At 38.9% G+C, this 10,094-nt stretch overlaps 1 protein-coding gene across 1 annotated transcript in view; it reads right to left on the bottom strand.

Moving 5' to 3' along the window:
- Window positions 1–894: 894 nt before the first annotated feature.
- map3k7.L (mitogen-activated protein kinase kinase kinase 7 L homeolog) overlaps window positions 895–10,094 on the bottom strand; it is a gene marked incomplete at both ends in the record, with an annotated part of 44,144 nt that continues 34,944 nt past the window's right edge. Inside the window, 5 exon segments of the mRNA NM_001090890.1 lie at window positions 895–1,593; window positions 2,475–2,590; window positions 6,564–6,625; window positions 7,110–7,224; window positions 8,990–9,057. Of these exon segments, the coding sequence (NP_001084359.1) occupies window positions 1,413–1,593; window positions 2,475–2,590; window positions 6,564–6,625; window positions 7,110–7,224; window positions 8,990–9,057 (542 nt within the window).

The raw sequence follows: 10,094 nt of genomic DNA, 5'->3' as shown, positions 1-10,094 counted from the left end.
AGTAGGTTCTTGAACAAGCTGGAATAAAAAGTTGTCATTCAGCATATTTACAAACCTACTAGCTTTTTCTGTTTTAGCAACCCAATACCCCAGTCAATGTCTGGATAATTGAAGTCACCCACTTGCTAGGATAGATCTCACGCACAGTGCATGTTGGAAGCTTTATAGCAGTTTCGAGGGAAGGTTATGCTCGTGATACTTACTTATACACCTGTGTCTGTGCTGCTGTGGGACCTTCCAGAAAGCAAATACTATTGCTGAAGCCTGACAGTTCTAGAGCTTGGCACACCTTGTTTTAAACCTGCACAGAAATAGCATATTTTGTACTATATGCAAGACTCTTATAAATAAAAATTGTGCAAATAATGTTTTTTTTTACTCCTGACATACTCACTTTGTGCACAGTGAAGGGCGTTTGCCATTAGTCATTTACAGCAGTCAGGCTGGTTAGGAAATTTACTGGAAAGTCCTTTCTTTCATCAGTACTTTAATATATTTTTAATAAACTATCAACAGATGGAGGACTCCTCGTGCTAAACAGTTTACTTCATGGACTGTAAAAGCACAGTTGCATTAATACATACTTGTGTTTTTACTTTTTACTATGAGAACATATTTAAGCATTTAGCAATAACGGCGACTATCTGAAAGCGCTGGAGAAAAAGGAAATCCTCTTGTGGCCTGCTTCCACTAAATAACTGTTTCTATGAAGAGTTATCTCTCTAGATCAGAACCTTTCATCCGTCTAGGCACTTAACAGAGATTACCATGTTCTTCTAGGATTTCAATAATTCATTTAAAAATAACCCATGACCCAGCACGAAGGGAATGATTGTATTAACGGCATGGGTTCTCCCGTTCACATCAGTAACACAGTCACATCGACAGAAAACGTTTAAATAAATCCAATTTTATTCAATGTCTTTAATTCCATTACATTTATACAAGTCTTTTCACCCGCTGTATTATTTCTGCACACAGGAAAAAAAAAATCCTTTTTGGTGCCGTAGTTTTCCAACAGATGTTACCACGACATGGTACGGCACTAAAGGGGTTAATGCAATTGTAATAGTACCAGGGCATACAGAGAAAATTGCAGACATACAGAGAGTATATGGTACATACTTTTAACTAATGACAGCCACCTTGAACATAATTTTAGAACTTTCAGCTTGTTGCAGCAGCAATGCTTATCCTGCCAAGGGTATAGGCAAAAATATCACAGCTCTTCATATAGATAACACTAGTGGAGAGTCCAGAGTCATGAAGCATATAGAGTTCACAGTACTCCTAACAGCAGCTTCACGGTCTGAAGAGACTTGTCCATCCTCATGCTCCAGCAAGCAAGGAAGTCAAGTTTGCAGCCATCCTGCTCCATAGCAAAATGTTAACGGAGAAGAAGTTCAAGAAAATCAGGAGGTTCCTTGTCGTTTCTGCTGCTGACTTCGGATGACTTCCAACTGTTTTTTACATTGCTGATAATATGTGGAAAGGCTTTTATTTTCATCTAAAAGCTTTTTGTGTTCTTGCACCAGACGCGATGTGTTCTGCTGGTCTTTTTCATCCTGATCTAGTTCTGCAATAAGCTCTTGCCTAAAACAAACAACCCCACAAAAGATGTGTTACCATCAAAGTAAAAAGAGAAAGCAACGTAGAAGGAAGAAAGATGGCTCACAGTACAGCTGCCATTCATGCTATTGAGACAAAAACTCACCAAATAGAGAGGCACAGTTTATGGCCCTAAGGGGGTGGCGTTCAGGAATGTGCAGCATAAGCTAAATAAATAGGTCTTGCATTCAAATGTGTTGTGTCTTTACACTGTTTTGCTTTATTTACCCTTTTATGCCACTTGGAATAGGGGAAATTACTGGATAAAGAGGACTTCATTGAACAGGGTCACTACCGTTAAAGGAGAAGGAAAGCTACCGAAGCAGTTTATTGCCAATCGATTAGCCACAATAGTGCAAGCTATAACACTATATTTATTCTGTAGAATGCTTTACCATACCTGAGTAAACAGCTCTAGAAGCTCTCTGTTTGTTCATGCCATATTAGCTTGGTGTGACATAATCTACTGAGTCTTTCACTGCTCACTCATAGCTCTGGGCTCAGATTACAGCAGGAGGGGGAGGGAGAGAGGAGCAAACTGAGCATGCTCAAGCCCTAGTCCTGGAGGTTTAAGCTGAAAACAGGAAGTCTGATACAGAAGCCCATGTGTACACAATAGAAGGGAAGAAATGCAGTGTTTCTTTTGACAGAGCAGTTTTGAGGGTTTACTGGTGTATTTATATAAACCTTACTTAATTTTAGCCTTTCCTTCTCCTTTAAGAGACTAAAATTATGGATCAGCGGAACAAGATCAGATGATAAATATCGGCGTGTGTGTGAGTGAGTAACGGCAAAAGATAAATTATAACACCTAAATAGCATTTCTTTCCATATCTGAAGTTCTGTTATCTGTTGCTTCCACTTACTTTCTTTGCAGCAATAAAGCGATTTCGGTCTGCACTTTCATGTACTCCTGTGCCATTTTGCAGTGTTGTTCAAACACAGCCATAGATTCTTTAGAGTTTGGACACGGTGCTAGAGGCTGAAATAAAGAAGCCATGATAAAAACCCATCAACTCATTTCTCAATATATAACCTGCTAGAATGTGCCAGAAATATATTTACACATGCAAACATTAACAGTTCTGAATATCAACCCAAGCCTTGGAAAAACTTCTAAACATTGACTCAGACCTGCAAGACAATTACTAATTCAAAGCGGTCAAATAAAACTAGGGGTGTGTATGTATGTATGTATGTATGTATGTATGTATGTATGTATGTATGTATGTATGTATATCTATATCTATATATATAATTTAATCTTTGGGCTGCAGCAATAGGCTTGTACAGGCATATTAAATATAATATGCCTGTACACAAGATGATGGTCACAAGATGATCATGTTGTGGGCTAGGATATAATTCTAAACAAATTCAGGTAGCACATACTTCTCTCTACTCTCTTAGTCCAAAATAATGAATTTATAATGTACTGTTAAAAAAATATTTTGTTGGTTTCAGAAACATTACTATTGTTTCTATAAATAAGATGCTGTGTAGCCATGGGGGCAGCCATTCAAAGGAGAAAAGGCTCAGGTTTACATAGAAGATAACCTCTGTATAATGTAATGGGAACATTTCAGTTATCTACTATTGAACCTGTGCCTTTTCTCCTTTTTTTTTTTTAGACTGAATGGCTTTCCCATGGCTAAACAGCAGCTTATTTATCTATTCTTCTTCTTTCAATAGATTTTTATTTCGTTTTTCAAACAAAAAAAAGCAAAACAAAACAAAAAACAATCACAGTATCATATGTTTTACTCATAGACTAATATGGTATTGTATCCATATATACATAACATGCGAGTTATTCAGTGTAAATCTGAATAGTCTCCAATGTCCGATCCGGTGATGGTATAAAGTCCAGTTCTATCTATCTATCTATCTATCTATCTATCTATCTATCTATCTATCTATCTGTTTATTTATCTATTCTAAACTATAGTAGTGTTTCTGAAGCAAACATCTGTTGTACCAGTGCAGGGCAACACAACATCTTGTTTTAATTACTTTAAAACACTTTTCATTTTTTGGGGGCACTGTTCCTTTAATAAGTTGGGTGCCTCTCCCCCAATGTTCTTCCACACTTGGAAATTCTTGTAGAAATCAGAGATGGACAGCCCTCCACACTTATTAGAAAACCTTTATTCTCATCAGCAGGGCTAGGTTTTAGCCTACTTGAGAGTCTGCAATACCCTGTGGAGGTGAAGCCGGGTGGATTAACCCTACTACTATTTCTTAATTGCTACTATAATCATTTGTCTATACAGTGATTTAGACAATGTCAACAAGGGCTCACTGGAAGTATATAAGCGTATAATATTTGTAAAAATACAGTGACTCAAGTATAGTCTAATAGAGGAGGAGGCAAAGCAACTGCACCATGGAAAAGCCGTTCTGGGGGGGGGGGGTTTGCCATTAATAATCAAAGATAGACTGCTGTATATCTCAAAGACCATAAGTAAGTGGAGATGGTCCCACCCACTCTCTACCTCTGCAAACTAGAATGCCGGTCTTGTTGCCTCAGCGGTATCACAGGAGTGTGGAAGCGGCGGCCGGAGATCTGAGACAAGCACGTTGGACTAAGAGAGACGCTAAAGAACTCAGAACAACATATGTATACGCTGCATTGTTTTTAAGCGATTTTACTGAAGAAACTTTTGTGAGACTAATCTTATTTATTTATTAAACTTGTATAAACGCTTCCACACGTTACTTTATTTTACCCACTAAGGATGCAAGAAGATTAGAAGTCAACCGGAAATCTTACCATTATCCGAGTCTTTCACTAACTTACATTTTGTAAGTATGATCGCCTACCAGACTCACTAGGAACCGGAGTGTGGGTTCTTGTTGAACTATAACTAGAAAGCAGCGCACAACAATCCCCTCTGTTCTAAGGGAATTGTATTTCACAGGATATATTTGTTCTAAGGTGGCACAAAACACATTTTGGGTGTATGCAAGCACTTACAAATCACTTAAAAGTGCATGTGTAATAATTTAATTTTAAATACTACACTATATTATTCATCTGTTTTTTTCCCCTCAATGATGTATGGTCTTTGAGATATACAGCAATCTATCTGTGGAAAGTGTCTATTTGAGGGTGGAGGAGAGGCCTTTTTGCCGGATTGGGGAGAAACCATTCGTTTTAGAGGATTAAGTATATGTAACCAATCAATAATCAAAGACAGGGCTTGCAAAAATTCTTCTTGTAAAGCTTTGCATTATTCATAACTGGTCAGGACTGGAACCAGAGTCTCCAGTGACTGTCCCGCTATATTGTATTAAATTGGATGCATAAAGATAGATGATTTAAACTGGTCACAATTTCTATTTGCATGTATTGTTATGCTCTCATATTGGACACTTTACTGAAAGGAACATAAAACTGCAGCTACTGCCATACACCACACTCAGCATTCCTTGAACAGATCATATACTTTATTTATAAGTAGAATTAATTCACCACAGATTTCCCCACTGGAATTAAATAACAGGGACATAGTTTACTGTGTATATGAAAAACCACCTGCTCTGTATATTTGATTTTACAAATACAAGTAGGAGCTAGTTACTTACATCCTGCACAAATGATTTAGGTCAATCAATTGGATCAAACAGTGACTGATTCAATCAGTTGTAATCAAGAGTCTGACCTCCGCTCCTTGTCTGATCGCATAAAGATTAGGCGTGCGAAGTAGCACGCACCGGCAAGGGGGACGGGAGAGGGACAGAGGGGGGTTAAACACAAAGTTTCCCCTGGCCACAAAGCAGTGGGAGAGGAGTGTTCAGATTGTTACGGAAGTCAGGATAGGATTTGGGATAATAGTTTGCTGTTCTGGAATCTCAGCAGTGACAATGTAAATAGTTTATTCTATAAAAGCCTCAATTAAAGGAAAACTATACCCTCAAAATGAATACTTAAGTAACAGATAGTTTACATCATATTAAGTGTCACATTAAAGAGTCTTACCAAACTGGTATATATATTTAAGTAAATTTTGTCCGTTTACATTTCTTGCCTTGAACCACCATTTTGTGTGCTGCCTCAGAGATCACCTGACCAGAAATACTACAACTCTAACTGTAACAGGAAGAAGTGTGGAAGCAAAATACATAACTGTCTGTTCATTGGCTCATGTGACCTAACATGTATGGTTTGTTTGGCGTGTTTGTATGCACAGTGAATCGTACGATCCCAGGGAGCGGCTCTTATTTTTTTAAAGGAGAAGGAAAGCTACGGAGGCATTTTATTGCCAATAGATTAGTTGCAATAGTGCAAGCTAGAATGCTATATTTATTCTGTAGAATGTTTTACCATACCTGAGTAAAAAGCTCTAGAAACTCTCTGTTTGTTTAGGATAGCAGCTGCAGTATTAACATGGTGTGACATCACTTCCTGCCTGAGTCTCTCCCTGCTCTGGGCTCAGGTTACAGCAGAGAAGGGAGGGGGAGGGGAAGAGGAGCAAACTGAGCATGCTCTTGCCCAGGACAATGAGATTTAAGCTGAAGGCAGGAAGTCTGATACAGAAGCCCATGTGTACACTATAGAAGGAAAGAAATGCAATGTTTCTTTTGACAGGGGACTCAGAGCAGCATTACTTTGGGGGTTTACTGGTATATTTAGATGGACCTTTCTGATAAGGCTTACTTAGTTTTAACCTTTCCTTCTCCTTTAAATGGCAATTTTCTATTTATGATTACCCAATGGCACATACTACTAGAAAATCATATTATTATGAAAATGGTTTATTTACATGAAAGAGTTTTACATCTGAGCTTTTCATGCAATATATTTTGATACATTGTTTGGGGGTATAGTTTTCCTTTAAGGGACCAATTTGTTAGCTTGCAACTTAAATGCCTTATTGAATTGAATATTGCACACAATACCAAGAATAAGAACATGAGAATGTTTAGAAGAAAGTCCTTTTACTCAAACTGACCTGTAACTGATGATCCAGTGTAAGGTATGCCATAGGTATGGAGTTATCAGATCCATTTGTATCTATAAACATAAAAAAACAACATTTAGAAAATACTGTACATAAAGCAAATTATTTTACTAATCTTCTACTATTTTGCACTTTGAAATACAATGAAAACTATTTACATCCCCTGATTAAGTTTTCATTCATTTTATACTGTTTCGTGTGGTCCCACCAATATATAATGCTTAATGAATTTCTTACATTTTCCTGTATTTTAAATCACCTAAAAAAGGGTTCTACATTAAATAAGTTGACATTAGAGACCTACTTAATCTGCCAAGACGCACAATTCTGATCTGAAAGTCTCTAAAGCCTTTTAGGGCAATGGCACTTGGGACATTGTTGCCTGCAGGAATTGTATCCCCCCACAACTGACTGAAGGACAGAATACCTTTGTATGGCTGCCTATTCAAATGACCTTCTGTAAAATATTGCTATCACTTAATAAAAGAAGATGTAGTGCTAAGCAATTTTTCAATATAACAGTACAAAGAATATTACCTGAAGATTCATCGGGGGCCCATGGAAGGCCACGTGGGGGCTTGTCTGGGGTTGGTCCTGAGGTAGTAATCATCCTCACACTTGGACTAGACGATCTGCTACTGTTTCTGCTCTCCTAAGAGCCATCAAGTGAGAGGGAAAATATAAGGGTTAAAGAATCTAGTTATCATATCAACAGACTTTAAACAGATGGCACTAGTGTAAGTAAAACCGAAGTTGTGCTAACAGGGATTGTGAAGGTAGCGAGATGGTGATAGCATGCGCAAGTGCAAATACTTAATAAAAATTATACTGTAGAAAAGATAATTTCAGCACAAAACAAACTAAAAACAACTGACTGACGAACACAAGTGGATCTTAGTTTAAATGCATTTGTTCTTACCCAAGTATATATTTTAGCTTACAGTGCCTCTTAGGAGAGAAGTTTTTAGGGAGGCTAGTTTCACAATGGCATTTCTTGTTCTACATAACTGGAAATCACTAAGGGCTTCCTATTGAAAAGCTAATGTAAAACTGACGAGGAAGTTGGAAAAGATTTAATGGTTAGGGTAAATACTGATCCCACTCACCCGCTTAAAGGGATTCGGTCATAATTTTTATGATGTAGTTTTTATTTCTAAATTACCTTGTTTACACTGCAAATAATTCACTCTACAATATAAAACTTCATTCCTGAACCAGCAATTGAATTTAGTTGTAATATTGGTGTGTAGGCAGCCATCTCAGGTCATTTTGCCTGGTCATGTGCTTTCAGAAAATGTCAACAGTTTAGGATAGAACTGCTTTCTGGCAGGCTGCTGTTTCTCCTACTCAATATAACTGAATGTATCGCACAGGGAACTGGATTTTTATTATTGAGTGCTGTTGCTAGATCTACCAGGCAGCTTGTTATCTTGTGTTAGGGAGCGGCTATCTGGTTACCTTCCCATTGTTCTGTTAGGCTGCTGGGCGGGGGGTGATATAAATCCAACTTGCAGTACAACAGTAAAGAGTGACTGAAGTTTATCAGAGCACAAGTCACATGACTTGGGACAGCTGGGAAACTGACAATATGTCTAGCCCCATGTCAGATTTCAAAATTACAGATTTCAGTACAGAATTCTGCTGGAGCAGCACTATTAACTGATTCATTTTGAAAAAAACATTTTTCCCATGACAGTATCCCTTTAAAAAAAACATTTGATTGTGCCATTCCCTACCTGTGTGACAATAATGCTCTAAAACAGTGATCCCCAACCAGTAGCTTGAGAGCAACTTGTTGCCCCATGGATGTTGCTCCCAGTGGCACCAAAACAGGTGGTTATTTTTTAATTTTGCATTTGGAGGTAAGTTTTGTTTGCATAAAAAACAGGTGTGCTGCTGAACTGAGCCTCCTGTAGGCTGCCAGTCTACATAGAAGCTACCAAATAGCCAATCACAGCGCATAGCTGGAACTCTCAGGAGTTTGCACGCTTGTGTTGCTCTCCAACTTATTTTACATTTGAATGTGGCTCACGGGTAAATAAGGTTGGAGATCACTGCCCTAAAGCATAAATATGGCACAGTGACACTGAGGCCAATTGACTGTAGGTTGTAGCAGGTAGGTTGTTGTAGAGAACAACAACATGTATTGATGATGTATTGAGACTGATGTATTGATTAGAAGACAGAACAAGAGGAGGGAGGGAAGAAATCAGGAGCAAATGGTAGAGTTCAAAGTGTTAAATTGTATGTGCTCTGATGGACACTCACTAATTTACATATCTTCAGCTCATAGAAATTGGATTTCCCCCCCCCCAAAAAACAGAAAAGACGACTTCTTGGCAAAGCCCCATACACTAGCACAAAGCAGCAGGGTTCCCACATACAGGGATACAATACATGAGCTGAAGGATCCTTACCTGACTGGACTCTGTTCCAACAATAGTGAGGTCTTGTACAGATCTGCGCCTCTGCTGCCCGTTTCCTGCTGGATGTCAGACAAAAATGATTAACCAAACGCTGCTCCCACATAGAATTCAAGGAGGGTGCATCTGTGGAAGCTTGGAATTTGTTCTATACCATTGACAGAGGAAGAGAAAGGGATGGAAATGGGGCAGGAGAGAAACAGCTGCAGCATTTTAACTCGGGAGTTCTGCGTGGCCAACAGAAAGTATAGCCTAAGACAATAACCACTCCTACCATATGAATAGCTGCACTCTCCTCCAGCAGCTTCTGTCACATGTGTTTAAACAGGCAGCTTGCCTGTGTCCAGGGCTGATGACGGCATCTATTTCAAGGGTCTTACGTTATGGTGATTCTGCAGAAGGAGCAAGCTTATCTAATATGTAAGCAAAAACCTTTACAAATCTAGTGCTGTGCTGGCGTTTGCATGATGCCACTGAGTTTAAAGTAACAGCACACGCACACACATATTTTGTGTATAAAAAGCCACGTTTTTATCTGGAAAAGAGAAAGCACTTAATCCAGTGTTCTGTGCCACTTCCGAAGCATGCAGTCCCAAAAGTTAAGTGTTGGATATTGCCGAGCATGTTGGAATCATTCTGTCTCCCTTGTCTAACACCTGCTGGCAGCTCTCAAACTCTGACAGGCACACTCCTTTCCTCTATGCGTTAGTTTGTGTGGCAATAAAAGCAGTTTTTAGCCGAATGTGAAAATAAGTGTGTGTGTGTGTGTGTGTGTGTGTGTGTGTGTGTGTGTGTATTACTCATGAGGTCTCAGAGCTGTGTGCTCATACAGCCAATACGTAATGTTTATGATTCATCTTAAGACAAGAGATCAGTTGCCTAAAAGGAAACCCTGGATTTCAGTAAGTGACAGCTGATACAATGCTTAGCATTCCTTTGCCCTGATAGTGCATTACGTAAGCTCTCTGATAGTGGCCACTCAAACAGTTGCTGTGGCATCACCCGACAGGCATGGATGTCAAATGAACAGCCCTCCAGTTGTTGGGGAACTACCACAGTTGGCTAAGGTTACAGGGAGTTGCTGGCTTTAAAATTCTTC

Source organism: Xenopus laevis, chromosome 5L (genome assembly GCF_017654675.1).
Source record: "Xenopus laevis strain J_2021 chromosome 5L, Xenopus_laevis_v10.1, whole genome shotgun sequence".
In the NCBI taxonomy this organism is placed as follows: domain Eukaryota; kingdom Metazoa; phylum Chordata; class Amphibia; order Anura; family Pipidae; genus Xenopus; species Xenopus laevis.
This window is presented reverse-complemented; position numbering and strand designations above follow the sequence as displayed.